At 37.9% G+C, this 21,464-nt stretch overlaps 1 protein-coding gene and 1 long non-coding RNA gene across 4 annotated transcripts in view; both read left to right on the forward strand.

Annotated features, from left to right (window-relative positions):
* Positions 1-21,464, forward strand: part of LOC106093090 (protein trapped in endoderm-1) — a 340,633-nt gene that overhangs the window by 263,420 nt on the left and 55,749 nt on the right. For all 3 annotated transcript variants that reach the window (XM_059367918.1, XM_059367919.1, XM_059367920.1), the window contains exon 3: positions 8,253-8,398. In XM_059367918.1, coding sequence (XP_059223901.1) covers positions 8,253-8,398 — 146 coding nt within the window. The remainder of the gene's footprint in view (positions 1-8,252; positions 8,399-21,464) is intronic.
* Positions 3,135-3,530, forward strand: LOC106093089 (uncharacterized). The gene is made up of 3 exons (XR_001222288.2): positions 3,135-3,207; positions 3,269-3,352; positions 3,420-3,530. It is a non-coding gene; the product is annotated as an uncharacterized LOC106093089 (long non-coding RNA).

Raw genomic sequence — 21,464 nt, forward strand, 5'->3', positions numbered from 1 at the left:
GGATGCAAACGGCTTAAGCCAACATAAAAAAGTTTAACACTTTCTAGAGAATCAAACTATTGATATTCTCCTAGCTTTTGAGGCCCACTTCACCTCGAGAAACTGCTTAAGAATAAATGGATATTCTACATATGACACCAAATGTCCTAGTATGTGTATCCTGTGGCCGTTCAGCAATCATCATACGTAATTCAATCAAACATTGTCCATTTCCCGAATACAAGACCAACAACACGTAAGGAATTTTGATCAACGTCACTTATAATAAAAATTTTATATCGGCGATCTACTGTTCTAATATATACTACATTGAGAAAGATCAATTTTTAGAATATTTCTCGACCCTGGGACTGACAGATTTGTCAGCTAGAGATTATAATGCTAAACACACATTTCGGGACTCACGCCTGACTACAGCAAGAGGCAGACAACTCTACAGTGCAAAAACATCTTCCAAGGTGGACGCTATTTCAAGTAGGCAACCAAGCTATTGGCCCACAGACCTAACGAAACTTCAGTCCTAATTGAATGAAAATAAGCACCTTAATTTTGGACTAATCACAGACTGGATCAAATATACGAAATACATTTGCACATATTTAGTTGGGGAATTCCACTGCGATCACAAGGTGATAAGAGAAATCAGTCAACACTGGCACTTTAGCTTCCACAAAAGTCCTGTTGGCAATCACCAGTTATCTTATAATAGAGAAAAGGAATTTCAGTATAGAATGCCGAAGACATAGAAATCAGAGAAAACAAACGCCGCCTTAAATCAAGCTGAAGAACTCGCCCTCAAGAACTACTAACGTAACTTGGAACCATCAGAAGCTAATGACTTCAATATCTGGTAAGCATGCGTAGACCTATTGATCACCAATCTCCAGTACGTCTGGAATCTGGATCCAGGGCAAAGAGTGAAGAAGAAAAAGTTAACGCTTTTGCAAATTATCTTAAAACAGTTTTGACACCTAATGGTACTCTAAATAGTTTCGTTCTTCCAAACCTTCAAACTACAGCTTTTGAATACACTATAGAAAATACAGCAAAAAATCGATTGCGTTTGACGTAATGGATAACCTATAAAAGATTTGAAGCCTAAGAAATCGCCAGATGGTGATTATTCATCTTCGACATCTATTACATCCTGAATATTTTCCCCAACCTAGGAAATGATCTGAAATAGATACGATCCTGAATAAGGTCGAAAAATAAGTCGTATAGACCCATAAGTCTCCTACCAATTTTATCAAAATTATTTGAAAAAAGAGAGAAAAATAAAACCTTATATATTGAACAACAGCGTAATACCCAATCACCAGTTCGGTTTTCGAGAGAACCAAGAAGCATAAGAAAAGCATATAAGAACGAACAGTACGACGCAGCGTTGTTCAAAGACATCTCCCATGCATTCGACAAGGTGTGGCATGAAGGACTAATCTACAAAGTACGTTGATTGTTACTCGTCTATGCCAATTAGTTGTTATTGTGTTATCTTTCAAATAGCTCAGGTAGGGTGAAACCCAAAGGCATTGTCTAATATATCAAAAATATAAATCCCAGCGCTCCACAAGGAAGAATATTGGGATTTCTTCTATACATTTAATATATAGAAGACGTGTCGGCTAAAAACACAACGGTCACGTCAACTTTTGCAGATGATAATGTTTTTTTTTTTAACATTCATCGTATAAATGCGTATAAAGAGTTTCAAATACACGTCGGAGAGCTTGAACAATGGTTGCAGAAATGGAGAATTGTTGTTGTTTTGTTGTAGCAGTTTGTTGTGTTCTATCTTTCGTCTGCTTCATTCTGTTGAGTGTCCTCATCCAGGAACTCTGCGTCTAGGACGGAGCGCGTCCAGATGGATCTGGGTCTGAGTCGAGTGGATCTGGCTGGCCAGTTAAACAATCGGGACATACATCCCATACATACAACCCAAAGGCACTGTCTAATATATCAAAAATATAAATCCCAGCGCTTCACAAGGAAGAATATTGGGATTTCTTCTATACATTTAATATATAGAAGACGTGTCGGCTAAAAACACAACGGTCACGTCAACTTTTGCAGATGATAATGTTTTTTTTTTAACATTCATCGTATAAATGCATATAAAGAGTTTCAAATACACGTCGGAGAGCTTGAACAATGGTTGCAGAAATGGAGAATTGTTGTTGTTTTGTTTTAGCAGTTTGTTGTGTTCTATCTTTCGTCTGCTTCATTCTGTTGAGTGTCCTCATCCAGGAACTCTGCGTCTAAGACGGAGTGCGTCCAGAGTGATCTGGGTTTGAGTCGAGTGGATCTGGCTGGCCAGTTAAACAATCGGGACATACATCTGCATCAACCCTGAATCTGCCTGAACGTAATTGAACCAGAACTGCTCTGGTTTGCCGGGGGAGGTCAATTTCTTCAGGTGCAACTGGAGGCGATCGTTCTCCAAGGAAAAATATAGACCTAAATTTGACCGGTGAAACATGGTATTGACTTATAATAATATAATCTTTTTGACCAAGGCGTTAATTGGTTTAATTATATTTGATATAGAAAATCGATATGTTTTGTATCACGGCAAGTGATTGACAAATAAGGCATACGTTGAACATAATTTTAATTGTTCGAATGATATTGTTATTTAATAGTAATTTAGCAATTGACCAAGATTATATTGTGTTCAATTTCACACATATGTAATTCGAAAAGAAGTGCGAATGAGTCAAAAATATGTGCGTCCATCTATCACATACAGACACAAAGTGACGTGGCTAGACAAAAAAAAATTCAATTAAATTATTGGGTTGCCCAAAAAGTAATTGCGGATTTTTCATATAGTCGGCGTTGACAAATTTTTTTGCAGCTTGTTACTCTGTAATTGCATTCTTTCTTCTGTCAGTTATCAGCTGTTACTTTTAGCTTGCTTTAGAATAAAAAGTGTAAAAAAAAGTATATTTGATTAAAGTTCATTCTAAGTTTTATTAAAAATGCATTTACTTTCTTTTAAAAAATCCGCAATTACTTTTTGGGCAACCCAATAGAAACGTGGTTTATATCGCTACATAAAATTAATTTTTTTTTTGTTATAAAATTAAAGTTGGACAAATTTATTGCGCTGAAATAGAGTAATGCAGAAAAATGCTGTATGTAAAAAAAATCTAATGGATAAATGTCAAACACAAAAATCGGATGACATTGTAGAATCTAATCATGGTATTTATAAATACATATTATTAAAATTTTCTTATTAAAATATTTTATTATCCTTATAAAGGTTATATTGGACTTGGACGCAGAGGATGGAAGATAGAACATGTGGATCAGATTTCGTGGTACTCCACGCAAAATGCTAAGATTGGTACTTATTACGATACATTTTAAATATGTATGTATAAAACTTATATTGTTTATAATACTCTTTATAGACGGTGTAGCCGACAACAAAGACGGGCTCAAAATGGAATCGACAATTTTTCTTTTTTTAGAGGTCTGGGACCAGAAAAAATATAAATATTATTTTAGCAATGTTTTTCATGTTTTATACGCAATTTAATCCAATGAAATGAAAAGTTTTTTATTAAAGTGAAAAATATCAAATGAATAGTTTATTGAATTTCTGAGCTTATAATAGATCCAAATTGCAAAATTGTTAAACAATAATACAAATTCCTTTATAGGCCCGATTTCAGCAAATTTTTTAATTTAATGTACAAATTTCTTAATTGAACGTAGTTTTTAATTTTTTCTGTGTACCGTGTCTGCATAAAAACTGCTTGACCTAGAGGTTCTCTCTTGTAACGTTGAACCTCGCGCTCTAAATCATTTAGATCTACCAAACCATCACAAGATGATGATTTGGATGGTCTTTGCGATAACAGGCCAAAATTTATTGCTTACGCAGCATGTTGTTATGTCTCATGGTCCACATGAGAACTGAGAAGACAGCCCCTCGCAGTTCGGAGGGCGGCATTCTGACACATCTGCATATTATTGTCACAAAGCTGACGAGACCACACTGGCGCTGCATAACTTACCACAGACCGGCCAATTGCTTTGTACTTGGTCAACAAGGTTTCTTTGTCTGCACCCCAAATGCTGCCGGCAAGTGACTTGAGGACCATGTTTTTACATTTGACTTATCGTAAATTGCTGTGGCATGTGGGGAGAAAGTGTAAGACCTGTCAAATGTGACGCCAAATATTTTGGGACACTTGATGGTCGGAATCATTTCTCCATCGACCATCACAGTCAGCTCAGTATTCATCTCACGCGTATTTGTAGTGAACAATGTGGCTGAAGATTTGGTGGCGGATATCTTCAGATTTCTTGCAGCGAAATATGATGCAAGTTCGTTGAGGAAGACGTTCAACCTATCGCAGATGTCATCTGGGTGGGAGGCCTGGTTGTAGGGACGTGTTGACGATGTCTTCAAATAGTTTGGCATGGCATGGTTTTACTCATAAAGGGCAGTATGCACCACTGGCGAAATTTTCCTTACCATAAAAAGTTCATTGACATATTCTAAGCGAAATTATCGTATCCAATCACTCAATTACAATAAACACTAAGTCAAATCAAACAAATTATAGCATTGCCTCTCCTTTATCTCTTGATTCCTGTATCAGATGAAACGTATATTAATTATTCCATAGATAATATAAAAAGCCTCACCCGAATCTTAGGCAATCGAAAATAAGTGCGACGGATCCGACATTTTAATGCTCAAAGCTTACCTAAAAAAAATTATGAATTTCGATACATTTTCGAAGAATCTGCTTCTGATATTGTCTGCATATGTCTGAAACCTGGTTCAAACTATTTCTGATTCATAAGTACGAATTAATGGATACAATTTATTTCGAACCGATGGAGCTACTCATGGTGGTGGTGTAGCCATCTACGTTAAAAATTATATTTCTTGCAGAATGTAAAGTCAATCATGCGGAGAAGACCGCATTGAGCACATTTTTACAGAAATTACTCTGAATAGCAATAAACTATTTTTGGCATGCATATACAGGCCCAATTAACATGTCCAATATAATGAATTACTAGCGCTACTTGGGGATTTTACTGTATCTTATTTTGATATAATTGCTGGAGATTTAAACTGTAACTTACTTAAGCCAAATAGTTTCGAATTATCGCTATCGGCCTATCTGTGGTAAAATCGAATATACCAACGCATTATACCAACACCTACAATTCTTTATTAGACCTATTCAACGTTGATGATAATAAAGTATTGCTGTACGACCAATTGTCGGTTCCATGTTTTTTAAAATATGAACTAATTTTCATGATTTATGAATTTGATATGCGTATGGAGGTATCTACCGAGATATATTATGACTTTAAACATATTAATATACCTCAGTTAGAATTGGATATCTCGAATATGGACTGCAACGAGATATATTACCAAACATCTAGAAACGATCAGCTTGCTTGTTTACAAAACAAAATATCTTTGCTTTTTGATACACATGTTCAACTACATGAATTTAGCACCAAAAGGACGCAATCATGGTTCAACGATAACATAAAAAGACATATTGAAAACAGAGACAGACAGTATGCGCGCTGGAAACGTTAGAAGATATCTTCGTTCCATGAGGAATATAAAGCAGCTTATTCACAAAATAAATGGCAAATCATTCGAGAAATCGGTATCGGCAAATCCAAAAGTCAAACACTCGATACCTGAATTGATGTTAACGCACATCAACAATTTGTGGACCTCAATTTGATTCCATAAAACTTGTCTAGTTTCTCTCTATTCTACAACACATACCGCACATTTAACACAACCTATCAGCCGTAGCTCATACGTTGAGCCTACTAACATGTTCGAATTTAACTGTGTTTCACCATCTGAAGTCCTATCTTCCTGCCTTACCGTTAAATCCAATGCTATGGGATCTGACATGTTACACCCAAAATTCTTTAAGTTTCTCCTACCATTAATTCTTTCACATGTTGCAAACATCTTCAATACAATAATAACAACAATCACGTTCCCTAATATATGGAAACACGCTAAGATTATTCCTATTGTGAGACCTAACAAAGAATATAGGCCAATAGCGATATTACCTTTCTTATCTAAAGTGTTTGAGAAAATTATCCACAAGCAGATAACCTACCATATTTATGCCCAACACTTATTGTTCGACCGTCAGTCAGGATTCAGACCTAATCACAGCTGTACCACAGCACTAATGGATGTATCAGAAAATGTGAGGAATAACATCGACTACGGAGGCATTGCATTCCTGTTGGATCACTCGAAGGCCTTAGATTGCGTAAATCATGCTATACTCTGTTTAAAACTGAGGACACTGTTTCACTTTTCTGAGACTTCCGTTCGACTGATCCATTCATACCTGAATCTCAGAACCCAGTCTGTTTACTGCAATCAATTGTCTCCACTGCACTGTTTCTCAAAAGAGGTGTTCCTCAAGGCTCGATTCTTGGATCCCTTTTTTCTCTATGTACATACAGGAACTCTAGAATCATATAACATACTCTAATTTCCATGTTTATGCTATACTTAAGTAGCTTAAATCTGATATACAATCTAGTATTGCCTTGCTGAATCAGGACTTGCTTACTGTTCATTTTTGGGCGAACAACAATGGTTCAATCCCTCAAAGACAAAATGTCTTATAATAAGCAAATCAAAACTTGACCAGTCCCTAATTGATCATGGCATCGTATTGAATAGCCAAATAATCACTGTTGTCAAAGATGTAAAAAATCTTGGAATAATTTTCAATGATTGCCTTACATGGCACGACCACATAAAAATCACTACAAGGAAAATGTTTGGAATGTTCAGAATACTCTATGGAAGTCAATCTTTCACACCTCTACACTTCAGAGCGCTATTTGCAAAAACATACCTAGTTCCGCAATTACTGTATGGATGCGAGATGCCAAGTCTTCTGAATGGCATATTTTCATGCACTCAATAAAACTTTGGAACCAATTACCAACCAGCACCCAACTCCAAGACAATGCTATAACGTTCAAAAGCACACTTTACAGAATGTTTGGGCATATATAGCGCAACCCCAATTTTTCATGCTTGTTAACTTATATGATCTAATGTTTTCCTTTTAATTGTTCTTAGTCATATACTCCTGTTTAAAGTATTAATTGTATATTTACTTCCAACTACATAAATAGATTAATGCTCTTGAATCTAATTTGTAAACATTCCTTATTTAAAAAAAAAAAATAAAATTATAAATCGATTTGTATCACCATATTGTAGTTTACACAACTATTTGCCAGTGAAGACATAAATGTCTTGGCTGCAACCGAAAATTTCGTTTGAAGTGCGAACTCCACTTTATAGAGAATCGTGCCCCCAAATAGTAATATTCAACTCTACGCTACCCCAAAAACATAAAGTAAAGTATCTGGGAATGCACTTAGATAGACGCCTAAATTGGACTGATTATATAAATCCAAACAAAACTTAAAACAAGCCAACTGCAGCAGCTCATTGGTCACTACTCACATATTCAACTTAAATACAAAGTTTTGTTACATTAAAGTATGGCATGCAATTCTGGGCTACAGTATGTGCCACAAATATCAATAAATTACAAAATAGACAATCTGTCATTCCACAAAGTATAGTCGGAACCTCATGATATGTCAGGAACGCTAATTTTCATAAATATGTAAACGGCAAACCGGTAATGGGGGAAATCAACATTTCCACTCAACGCTACATAAATAAATTGAGGTTTCACCCCAACGCTGTTGCTCGAGATCTTCTGAACTTTAAAGGACACTTGAGCATCAGAAGGACTAACATAATGAATCTTGTATAAAATTTGCTAAGAAAATGTTAAAAATAAAATAATATTATGAATAATTGTAAATACAAAATTATTCTAAATAAATCGAAGCATAAAGAGGTTATTCACGTTGGTAGAACTCTTTAAAATTAAAGTACATCAAGATTTGAAAACTTATTGTTATTTTTATTTGTGAAAGATTCAATGAAAAATAATATGAAAAAAAATCAACATAAATGCAGATATCATAAAGTTTCAGCATTTAAAATTCATAAATAATATACAAAAATTGGGTTGAATCACAATAAGTCCAAATGTACCGAAGATGTGTAAATGGGTTGAACAATTTTCTTTATGCAGAGATAGTGTAACAAAGATCAATGACCCTTGTTTTGAAACTCTTAAAAACTTTGATATTTGACTATACATTTTACTTTTTTTCAGGAAATTTAGTTACTATAATTGCGCTGCTCAAATCTCCGAAAATAAGATACCATCCAACAACGTCGTTCGTTCTTTCATTATGTATATCTGACCTACTCTTCTGTTCATTTAGTTTGCCATTAACTGCTGTACGGTTCTTCAAAGAGGTGAGTTATTAGTTATTAAGACTGGTAATTTTGGAATACCACAATTTTTTACCCCTTTTAAACTGGTACTACGTTTTTTTTTTTTTTGGAAAAAATTTTCCAAAATCGTTCTTTCAGTAGTTTGAAAGGCTTATTATATTTGATGTTTTGGGTTTTTTTGGCCAAAATATTACCATTTATATATCAAAATTGATATGGCATCAATCAATTTATCAGCTGCTTACCTGCATGTGTACACACAAATGTGAGTGTGTGGACTGTTCTCAAATTCATATATATTGTTGTTGCAACTTCAACCACTCCTTCGAAATTTATAAATAATGAAACACAAAAGAAAACGAATGCAACTTTTATTTGTAAATATAATTTGTATTTTCATTGGTATAAGTTAAATAAGCACAACTTTCAAAAGCCTTTGCCAGCATCTTCCACTTATTTCAAAACAATGTTATTGCAATTGCAAGACCAAAAGCAAAACACTAGCTTTCACAATCGTTATTACTTCGTACAGATTTATTGCAATAGCTTGCTATGAAAGAAACATTTTTATTTATTTTAGAATTACATATATTTATTTATATTTGTATACATATTCTTTCTTATTTATGCATTCACAAATAACAAATTGTTTTCTACCCCGAGTAAGTACATGTGAGCAAGATCACTAACAATAACAAACACTTAGTTACAATTAGAATGTTTGGCGATCGCGTTTATTTTACGTAAGAAAACGACTTGTTGCGCAGCGACTGTGAGTGATTGTGCTCTTTTTGGGCGTCATGAAATGTAAATTTCCCTAGATGAAAAACAAGTTATGGCGAAATAAACACTTTTCATCAATATTTTCCGCTTATTTTTTAGAAGGAGTTTCACCGCAAAAACCGAATGTTGTACCAATCTTTAAGTCTATTTCTGACTTCATTCGCAGCGAAAATGTCTACTAAATTATTAAGAAATCCGAAGGACTCTATTGTTTGCCAGCAAAAACACACAACAAAGACATCATCATTGAAACAGAGTTCATTGGTGCCCATTAAGTGAGAATTTAATTGCAAATTTTGCCACTAAGGAACAGGGGCAAACGTCTTACATATCAATGAGTGCAGTCCGATTCAAGTTTAAGCTCAATGATAAGGGACCTCCTTTTTATAGCCGAGTCCGAACGGCGTGCGACATCTCTTTGGAGAGAAGTTTTACATGCCAGCATTAGGAGGGGAAAACCACCGCTGAAAATTTTTTCTGATGGTCTCGCCAGGATTCGAACCCAGGCGTTCGGCGTCATAGGCGGACATGCTTTGACAATCAATTGTAGGGCAATTTGTATTGGTGCAGCGATATTTCGCTACTATTTTGCGTTAAGAACTCAATACCGCTTCGACGGAATGTGTTCGCATTTTCTTCGGCACCATTTTTTACAATGCGTTTTGACAGTTGTTCGGGTGAAAAGTCGAAGGCAGTACTAGACTTTACATTGAAAATAGCCATTACGTATTCGCAATCGTAAAAAACAATTTTAATTGTTACAATGGGCCAAAATTGTGTAAGTGATATAATCTAGCGCATCCATGGTTCAGTAACCAACTATTACTAAGACTAGTTTTATCTTAGTGTAAAAACTAGCTAACAGTATTGGAGAATGGATCATATCAAAAAATTGCTCTTCTTATGTGCCAACGATTGCCTATAGCAACCGTTGAGTTGAGCGGAATTGTTTTCATTTCGGTCCTCAAAGAAAAATGTTTGGATCTATTACGCAAAAATTGTAAACAACTTTGCATGTTGTCCATCCCTCCTATAGAGTAATGATTAACAAATGAGGAAGAGACGGATAAGACAGGGATGCGCAGTGCGTCCCCAGCCTTTAAATAAAGGTGGTATTTCTGCTGCAGAGAGCAATGATTTCAATGAAACAGTCATCGCAGCGGGATGACGGTAGTAGCAAGATATATTCATTTACAGGTAGTGGCAGTTCCCGAACAACAAAATATTGAGTGCACTATTTATCAAACTCAGTGATTAGTACAACTCTGATTTTGAGTGTGTTGCTAATTCGCGCCATTTTTCTTTGTTTGTGTGTGTTATGGTTCTTAATTATAACACACACACACAGCCTAAACTCGTTGACAGATAGTGCACTTCGCAAGAAAAAATTGTACTGGTAGTTTTGTCATGGGTAGTAGTAAGCGAGGGCTTTGTTAAGCTCACAAAAAACCGAGAAAGCAATCCGGGGCACGGCGACGGAGACTCAGGAGTATGCACCGGCATAATGCTGGAAGAGTTAGAACTGACATTCCAAGCAGTTCTACGGAAGCTGGATAGAGAATCATAACTCTCATAGAGAATCATAGTACTGCTAAAACTCTGAAAGTAAAAACATCTTCCCTCTTTCAAGTACTCTGGGAAGACAAAGACAGTCCTCCCGCATTGGAGACTCCAACGGAGGAGACGGAGGGAGACAAAGACAGAACAGGAAGGAAGGAAGATCCACGGCCTCTGAGTCTATATGGGGAATACGAAAGGGGAATATGGTCGATGAAGTGGGAATGAAGCACACAAAGATGCGCTGACGTACATATGCAGTCATCGATATCAGCAATGCATATGGTAGGATTCCTCCAGATCATTGGTCCCAATTGGTCAGTCCGGTCAGTCACTCATCCAAATTATGAGCTGCCAGAATAGAGGGGGGAGAGACGCAAGCAAGATGCACCTTGCGTCAGCATAAAGTATTGATACTGTCAAAAAACCTGTTGGAAGTTTTCAAACTTCGTGGGACTGCGACAGCCTTTCTCCCGTAGAACGGGCTGTCGATTTTTGTTGTAAAGTGTAGGATAGGCAAAGACATATCATATTAAAACATCGGACAGTGCAGCGCGAGGAGACTCAATACCACTTTACGAACAGGGGCCGACGAAGAGAGCATCACCAACTTTCTCAATATTGGGAAGACTAGCATAAGCAAAGATCTTTATATTAAAAATTCAGGCAATGCAATGACGGGAGACTCACGGAACAATTACCGACTCTCTCAATATTGGGAAGACTAGAATATGCAAAGATCCTACTTTTGAAACATCAGGCAGTGCAGTGACAAAAACGCATTGCAGCCTAACGAACGGAGCCACCCACTCCCAAGAAGCCCATTTACTCTAGATTTGGAAGACTGGGATAGACAAAGATCCTAATATTGGAACATCAGGTAGTGCAGAGACGGGAGGCTCAATACAGACTAACAAACAGGGACCCGACGATAGAACAATTACCGACTTTCTCAAGATTCGGAGACTAGGATATGCAAAGATCCTAACATCAGACATTGCAGTGACATAAAACTCTATGCAGCCTAAAGAACAGGGAGCAGACGAAGATGCCATATCCACTCCCAAGATGCCCATTTACTGGAGGACCAATGATTGAGGTCATCCAGATAAACCGTCACCGAAACGACAAAGCTACACACGCTCTGATGGAGAAAATCAGCGAGGATTCATATTGCCTTAATTTAGGAGCCATGGACGACACGCAACAAAGTTTCTTGAATAAACCATATCAACTACCAACTAGCAGAGTTGTCAATTTCAGATGCAACATTGATGAGATAGGGAAACGGTGTAGCATAGCTGGTATCACTTCATCTGGTATTCGACTTTCCGAGGCTGGTGAGACAGACAGGCTATGAGGTACTAATAGGGTGGGATCCGAACTCTCGCCACATTTCGTGGAGAATTGCTGACATGAATAAGCGGGTCCAAGAGTTGGCAGGAGTAGGGTTTCCAAGTTCCAAGAAAAATTGACTTTTATCAATATAGCAAAAGTCGATTTTTCGACCTTTCCTCTTATTTTTTTGCAAAAAGTAGACATTTCGTCTCTTTGTCAAAAAAAATTTCTAAATAAATTTCTATTTTCTACAAGTCTTTTGTCTTGAAGATATAATCATTTACTTGCGTTTTCATAAAGGGGAGATATTAAAATGCAAAATTTGAACATGAAAGCCAATCCGCTATCTTAAAGCCATTATGGGCTATTGCAAAGGTTTACACATTCCCGTTTACTTTCCAATTTTTTGTAATTGAAATAAAGCTTAAATATATAGGATATATACATATGGTTTATATATCCTAGCCGACCTTCAACTAGTGTTACCCTGAATGTTTAAACCCAAGTAGAATATCAAATTTTATTGCACAAATAAGTAACCAACTTTTATTCTCTATCACTTCCTCTAAAAAACCCAAAAATATCTATTCCATCCAATTTTATGTATTCGGCATTATCAAAGACCATTTTTCAAAAACATTGGACTTTCTAAATTTTGTTGTTGTCGTCACCATTAAACACGAGAAAAGACTTCCCACGCCAAATTGGAATCACGCCACTCCCTAAGTTGGTTTATGTCTGGTATAGTGTCCCCACTTCAGTTCCGGTATCTGTTAGACGCGAAAGCCGGGCAATAACAAAGGAAATCCCTGGGTTCTCAATGTAGACACCCAGGCCCTCTCTGTCCTCTAGCTTTGATCCATCCGCGTAACATGATCTTCCAGCTGGCAATACTAGGGTTCCGTGAATCCAAGACTATGCCGCTGGCAGCAGTGCCTCGCACTCGACCTCAAGGTTAATCTCAGGTATCCGATCGAAAATCTCTTCCCTTCCTTCCAGGTTTCTTATCGTCGCCTCGATTATACCGCGATGGTATGAACTGCTCCCATCCTCAATCCATTCTTCCATCGACTTAAGTCTCATAGCCGCTGTAGCTGCCTCACACTTAATTTGTATGTCAATGTGTCGGATATCTAGAAAAGTCTCTAGTGCACTTGTGGGCGTGGTCCTCATCGCTCCGCCTATGCCAAGACAACAAGTTCTCTGAACCTGTTGTGTGGTCCTTATGTTTTTTCACTTTTTCTCCATCGCAGTCCACAAAACTACTGAGGCGTAAGTAAGCATTGGTCTAATCACGTTTCTGTAGAGCCAGTGGACTCTAAAACGTGCTGACAATGTATTTAACCTTTTCAGATATCGAAATCGTTTTATTGAGGAAAAGTGGTGCATTAAATTGGCCCACTTTCGTCTTCCCGTGAACAGGCATATTTCAGTCTTCTTTGGGTTAACATTGAGACCTCTGGGTCTAGCCAAGTAATATGACATATGCAAGACACGTTCGGCCCTTCTGCATTGTTGGTTCGGATCCTTACCCCTTAAAAGTATTATAACATCGTCTGCGTAGCAGATGGCTTCAAATCCCTCCTCAGCCAGAATCCGTAATAGGTCGTTTATGGTGGTCACACATAGGAGTGGCGATAAAATGCTCCCCTGTGCCACTTTCTCCCTTATATTTATGGCATGGGATCCACAGTTTATCCATCTGTCCCAGTTCCAGACACGTTGTGAAAATATTGGCCAGGTGAGGCGCAAGATAGTCTGCTTTCTTCTTTAGTAACGCTGGTAATATTCCATCATGTCCGGGTGACTTAAATGGTTTGAAGCTCCTCAAGGATTCCTTCACCATAAATTCCATTATTATAAACCTTCGATCAACGTCATTATTCCAAGATTCCGGTGTCTCCGTGAGTCCCTTCGTATCCTGTGGAAAATGGGTTTTCATCAAAAGCCCCAACATGTCCTTCGTTGTCTCTGCTCTCACTCCCATGTCGTCTACTAAAGTTTCAGTTTGTACTTCGGTTTTTGAGAGAAACTTTTTTATCTTGGCGGCGTCATTAACGCTATTGACTTGTCCGCAGAAAAGATTCCAGGAGGACGTTTTGCCGCTCTAGTAATCTAATTGTTTTCCTTGAGCCGTGTGCAATACACATCTCAATAAACTTCCCCTTTTTTCCGACGTGCTCTGTTAAAAAGTCTGCGGACCTCTTTCCCAATATTGCGAATCTCCCCGGTCATCCAGGGTTTTTCTTGGACTGATTTCCTTCCCCGAAGAGTGCAACTATCTTCGAAGGACCCCACCAGTGCAGTCGTAATCCTGTTGACCTTTCCGTCAATGTCTTCTATGCTTGGACAATCTAAATTATCTTGCCCAAGCCTTCTTCTGAGCAGCCTTCCGAATTTCGTCCAGTTTCTTTTCAACTTATTCCGGAAGCTTATCAGATTCGGCGCTGGCCGTGCTATTCTAAACCTAATGTAGCGATGGTCAGAGAAAGAGTGTTGTCCATCAGAGCGAGTGTAGCAGTCTCGCTCCGGAGGAGTTTTATCTGGATTACCTCAATCATTGGTCCTCCAGTAGATGGGCATCTTAGGAGTAGGTGATGATCTCATCGTCTGCCCCCTGTTCTTTAGACTGCATTGTCTTTCCTGTCATCGTCGAGTCCCTGTTCGTTAGGCTGTATTGAGTTTCCATTCCCTGTACTACCTGATTTTCAATATTAGGATCTCTGCCTATGTTAGTCATCCCAATCTTATTGTCTCGTCGTCAGCCCCTTGTTCGTTGGGCTGTATTGAATCACCTGCCATGGGGAACCCAAGTTGGGACGGAAAGTCGACTTTTCGACTTTTATCAAAATGGCAAAAGTCAACTATTAGACTTTTATTTGCAAAAAGTGGACTTTATCAAAAAGTCGACTTTTACATCAACTTCAAAATTTTTTGTAAACTTTTTCCATCGATATATGAATTTTTTTGCATTTTCGTAAAGGGGAGGTATTAAGAAAAGTTTTAAATGCTAAATTTATTACAAACCACCCCGCCATCTTAAAGCCAATATGGTTAAAATTTTTTACTAAATTTTAAAAGTTTCCACATTCCAGCTTATCGCGATACGTTTATATAGTGCCTACGCCTAATGTTGGTCCGATATGGACCATATTCGATATATTCGCATTTTATATGCTTAAGATGTTTAATCTAAGGATCGATCTATAGGGTAGCTACATTAAAATATGGACTGGGATAAGTATATTACTTTACGTACTTACTTGAGATGTAGCTCTTCAATTGGTCACTCTATCGGAGTTTTGGTCATCCCATTATGTATTTTCTTCTATGGTCGCCTTCAAAAGACTGCTTTGCTGGAGCTTCTTCATCCATTCTGACAACATAACCTAGCTAACGCAAACGTTGTTTATCGATGGGTTTAACTATTCTATCGTCGTCATACAGCTCGTGGTTCATAAGACGCCTAGTATATTATAACAAATTTTTAGGAGCTGAAGATTTAAAATCTGGAGTCAATTCTATGCGGGGGCAATGAAAAGATATAATCCTTTACAGCCCATCCTCGAACATAATAGATAAAAAAATACATTTATTCCAAAATTTTGCTTCCAGAACATAAAACTATTAAGATGACTCTTACACTTATAATGACGTAATCCCAAAATTTCGCTTGGATATGCACAAAATTTAATACGAGTTATTTATGGCAACAAGAGTAAACCAAAGAGCAATGAATCGTAAAATTGGAAACAGTACTTACCTATCAACTTAGCAAAGCCAAATTTGTATCGCTGTGCAGTTTTTTTTTTTTTTTTTTTTTTGACTATTTGACTTCAAAATCGATTATTCGACTTTTTAGCCATTAAAAATCGACTTCGACTTTTTGCGCAAAAGTCGGCTTTGGGATTCCTAACCTGCCAATGCACGTCCTGATGTCTCAATATGAAGTTTTCTGCCTATTCTAGTCTTCGCAATCTTAAAATAGACAGCCTTGCTGCCGTAGTGCGCCATGCCCATAGTCTTAGCCAAACTCGTCACGGAGACTTGATCAATGCCAACCACAAGGAAAGTTCCTTCCGCCTTTTGCTCCCTGTGGAAGACCTCCCACTTCTCTGCGACGAAACCTTGGTTTTGTCGCAAATGTACTGCCCCGTCCCTTGAGGAAGACCGTTTCCTTTGTGTGCTGGGGGATGTCCATCGTTTTCACCAGGTCGAGCTCCCACGGTATCAATACAAAAGGGGCCTCCTTTTTATACCCAGGTCCGAACGGCGTGCCGCAATGCGGCACCTCTTTGAAGAAAAGTTTTACATATTGTAGTATGGTACCTCACAAATATTGCCAGCATTAGGAGGGCAAATATTGCCAGGATTCGAACCCAGGCGCTTAGCGTCATAAGCGGACATGCTAACCTCTGCGCTTCGGTGGCCTCCACAGCTCAAAGAATACAATAATAGTACCAGAGCGGCAAAACATGCCTCCTGGAAACTTTTCTGCGATCAGATCGATAGCGTTAATGGCGCCGCCAAGATGAAATAGTTTCTCCAAAAATCCGTGCCCAAACTGAAACATTAGAAGACGACGGGGCAGATGAGGACGGGGGACATGCTAAGGCTTTTGAAGAAAACGCATTTTCCCCAGGATGTGACGGGACCAACAGAATACTGAAATCTTGGAATAATAAGTTTGATCGAATGGTTATCATAATGGAATTTATGGTAAAAGACACCTTGAGGAGCTTCTAACCATAAAAAGGCCTGATTGAATATTTCCGGCGTTACTAAAGAAGGGGGCCAACTTTCTGGCATCCAATCTGGCCACTCTTTTCACAAGCGGACTGGGGCCAGCATATACACAGTCTGGCAGCTGGCAAGGGTAGTATTTGTACCCAAGCCCGGCAAACCAAAGGCCAACAGGCCTTACGTATTTTTTACTCAAAAATATGGAACGTTTCGTGGATACCAATAAAAAGAGTAGGATATCCAGCGAACTGCTCTAATAAAAACACTTTGCCTTTGTCAAGGGAAGGTCGGTGGAGACTGACCTGCACGCGGCAGAGCATAAAAAGAATCTTTCGATGCCAAGGCGTACACATTGGTCGTATACATCGATATCGTGGGGGTATTTACAATGTGTTGACCGACACACAGGTCTTATCCTTAGACCAGTATCTGGTAGACTGCTCTCTTGAGAATGGATAAAGCATATGCTAAGGAACAGGCGGATAAATTGTGTCCCATTTGGGAGAAGGGCATTTTATCGCCACTCCTATGGGCGACAACCACAAATAACCTATTACGGATGAAGACTAAGGAAAGATTTGAACTCGTCTGCAACGCTGACGATGATATACATAATATTTCTCAGGTTAAGGATCCGAACCATCGAAATCCTGAAACCGAGGATAGTCCACTGGCTCTACACGAGTGTAATTAGACCAATACTTACTTACGCCTTAGTAATCTGTTGGACTGCGATGAAAATAAAGTGCAATATAAGGATTATACATCAGGTTCAGAGAACCTGTTGATTTGGCATAGGCGGAGCGATGAGGACCACGCCACTAGGGCACTGGAGACTACTACAAATATACGACTCACGACGCATGCAGTTTAAGTGTGCCGCAGTCACTGAGTCTATGAGACTTGCGGACATGGGAGAATGGATAGAGGATAAGAACAGGTCATACCACCGCGGTATATTCGACGCGACGATATTTTCCTATCCCGGAAGGAGTGAAAGAAGTTTTCGACTGGATACCAGAGACGACACTTTAGGTTGAGTGCACGGCACTGCTGCCAGCGGCACAGTCTAGGATTTAGGGAACTATGGTATTGCCATCTGAAACATCATGCTACACGCATGGATCAAAGCGAGAGGACACAGTGTTTTCGCTTAACCATAATACGGTCCTACAGGCTGAGATCTGTTTGATCACGGAATGCGTGAGGTGGTGTGGGGTTCACGCGAGTACGTCGAGTGTGAACATCTTTACGGACAGTTAACTAGCAGCCAGGGCAAAAACAACCAGGACGGTAAGGTCACGAACAGTCTTGGAGTGTAAGAAGAAGATAAACACCTTCTCTATAGCTCGATCTGTAATGTTTGGGTGGCAGGCCATAGAAGAGTAGGGGGAATGAAGAGCAGACGATTTGGAATTGAGAACTGCAGTCTATAAACTTGGTTAACCCGGCGTCTTGTTAACCCGGCATAACGGGATACATAGGATCACGAGCTCACTTATGCAAAATCGGTGCGGCAAGAGATAGCATGTTGGGAAGACGATCGTCTGAGGCATTTATGACATTTTTTATGAAAAATGTATGTTGAAAACTACAATATATTAATATATACATACATTATCAAACGGCCAAGGATTTTAAACGACTGAATGGATTTTAATGAAATTGAAAGTGAAAATGAAAAGCCACGAAATCAAGGAATTTATTTTCAATAAAACAAGAAGCAGAAAAACAGAAAATTGTTGTTGCTGTTTACTTAACCATACAAGTGGGAATATGGCGAATCAATTACATTGGAAAAACATAACATAATCTGTCATACGATTGACATTTTATAAGATAACTCAAAGAATAATGAGGGTAATTTCATTTAACAAATATTGTACATTGATTACCGAGTGTAATATCATATCAAGTGAAGTTGGAATGAAAAGTTTTCATGAGTGACGTCTTTTTTTGCTTTTGGAATTCCGTTATGTGTTGTTGCCGTCTTGTCACTTCAAAACGTTGTTTAATAAAGCAATTATACAAAATCGCAAACTTTTCATATAAAACGGTCTAAACAGACCGTTTTTTGATCCCATGGAACGAATAATATAATGCTTTCTTCGAAAATATAAAAAAATATTATTTTCCTAGCACATCTCCCGTGTTAAGAATAACTAATTCTAGAATCAATAAGATATAGTCGCTATCGATTACCATCTTATATGTATACCATTGATTACCTTTCACACAATATATTGTATATTGTGGGAGCATGAGATATGTGAGAGTAAGAGAAGCACGTGGTAGATGTGAGTGAGAAAAAGTATCTCTATTTAGGTGCCCAGTGGGAAATCTCTCTATTATGAAATTGTCTTCAAAGATTTTAAGACCATATTGCATATAATTTGCGTCTTGAAAACAATTTCATTAACACGGTATTGTTAGTTGTCGACTAAACATTTGTTTGTCGACAATATAGTCGATGTACTATGCAAAAGTCATCATCGACATGTTTACTGCCAGCGCCTTGCGAATTGTCGTGGACAAACATTTTTTTCCTCTTTTGGGTATAAGGAATTCACAATTAACGGATTTTAAGAAAATACATTTGTTTGTTGACTGGGTAATCGATGTACTGTGTAAATGTCATCTTCGACATGTTCACTGTCAGCGCCTTGGGTAGTGTCGTGTACAATTTTGTTTTCCTCTTTTGTGGTAATGAAATTTATCTCGTTAAGATGAAAAAAAAAAAAACAAAAATAAAAAACAGTTGCAGTATAAATAAGTCATTTAAGTTAGGATTGTTGAAGTGAAAAGACGTGTAAGAATGTTAACGCGTATTAATAATTTTGTGTGAACGGTATTGTCTAGCCCAAAAATGACCTCCCGTAGAACTATACAACGTCACATTGCGCTTAAAAAGAAAAAAATACAAGTATTAAAGATTATTGGTGGAATCGAAGAAACCATTGATGACAGTGAAAAAATTCATTGACATTAACGGCACAAGTAGCTATATTGCAACAAAAATGCCAAATAATTTAGACCAAAAATAGTTCGGAATTCTAGCAGTTAGTTAAAATAACAAAAGTTCGTTACAACATCTTATAGGGAGTAAGAATCATAAATCTCGAAAATCTCTTCAAGGCAATTGGATGGCACTGGATCAGCGCAAAAATCTAAGGCCATCTAGCCATGTCCGTCCGTCTGTCTGTTGAAATCACGTCACAGTCTTTAAAAATAGAGATATTGAGCTGAAACTTTGCACAGGTTCTTTTTTTTTGTCAATTTGCAGGTTAAGTTCGAAGATGGGCTATATCGGACTATATATTGATATAGCCCCCATATAGACCGATCCGCCGATTTAGGGTCTTATGCTCATTAAAGGCGCATTTATTGTCCGATTTTGCCAAAATTTGACAATTTAGAACAGTGAGTTGTGTTAGGCCCTTCGACATCCTTCTTCAATTTGGACCAGATCGGTCCCGATTTGGATATAGCTGCCATATAGACCGATCTCTCGAATTAAGGTTTTGGCACATTTATTGGGACAGTGAATTAAACCGCTTGACATACTTCGGCAATATGGCACAGATCGGTCCAGATTTAGATATAGCTGCCATATAGACCGATCTCTCGATTTAAGGTTTTGGGCCCATGAAAGGCGCATTTATTGTCCGATGTCGCCGAAATTTGGACAGTGAGTTGTGTTAAGCCCTTCGACATACTTTTGCAATTTGACCCAGATCGGTCCAGATTTGAATATAGCTGCCATATAAACCGATCTCTCGATTTAAGGTTTTGGTGCCATACAAGGCGCATTTATTGTTCGATTTGGCCGAAATTTGGGAGAGTGAGTTGTGTTAAGCTCTTCGACATTTATCTACAACTTGGCCCAAATAGATCCAGATTTGGATATAGCTGCCATATAGACCTATATCTCGATTTAAAGTCGTGGCCCCATAAAAGGCGCATTTATAATGAGATTTCACTGAAATTTGACACAATGACTTATGTTAGGCTTTTTGCCATCTGTGTCGTTTATGGTTCAGATCGGTTTTTAGATATAGGCACTAAAAAGACCAATATGAATGAACAATTGAACAATGACTTGTAAATATTTATATTTGGTTCAAACCGGAACATATTTCGATATAACTGCTACGAGGCATACAGTATGCATATTTTGACGAAAGGTGGTTTACATACATATAGACCCGAGGTGGTGGGTATCCAAAGTTCGGCCCGGCCGAACTTAACGACTTTTTACTTGTTTATTTATATATCTTTAATTTATTATTTTTCGGTGTTTCTCAAAGATTTATTGAAAAAAACAACACTAAATATTAAAAACAACAGGCCAACTATTTCCAACTATGTATATCTATTTTTTACTTTTAATTTGCTAAAAAGGTTTCCACCCTATAATAATGCAGCAATTAACTAAGGAAGTTGGAGAAATGAAAGGCAAAATTAACCAATTTTTGCGTCAGCAGGAGGAACTAACAAAATTAATTGCCGAAAACATAAATTTATATGAAGTAACCAAAACGTTATTTCCAACTAAAACTGATAAGGAATTAAAAAAACTTGATGCCGATCTAAATACTGATAAGCAAGCAGGAATCTCGTAATAGGTCATTATTTTTGGAAGACAAGTGTAAGTCCTTCAAGGATA

This window comes from Stomoxys calcitrans, chromosome 4 (assembly GCF_963082655.1).
Source record: "Stomoxys calcitrans chromosome 4, idStoCalc2.1, whole genome shotgun sequence".
In the NCBI taxonomy this organism is placed as follows: domain Eukaryota; kingdom Metazoa; phylum Arthropoda; class Insecta; order Diptera; family Muscidae; genus Stomoxys; species Stomoxys calcitrans.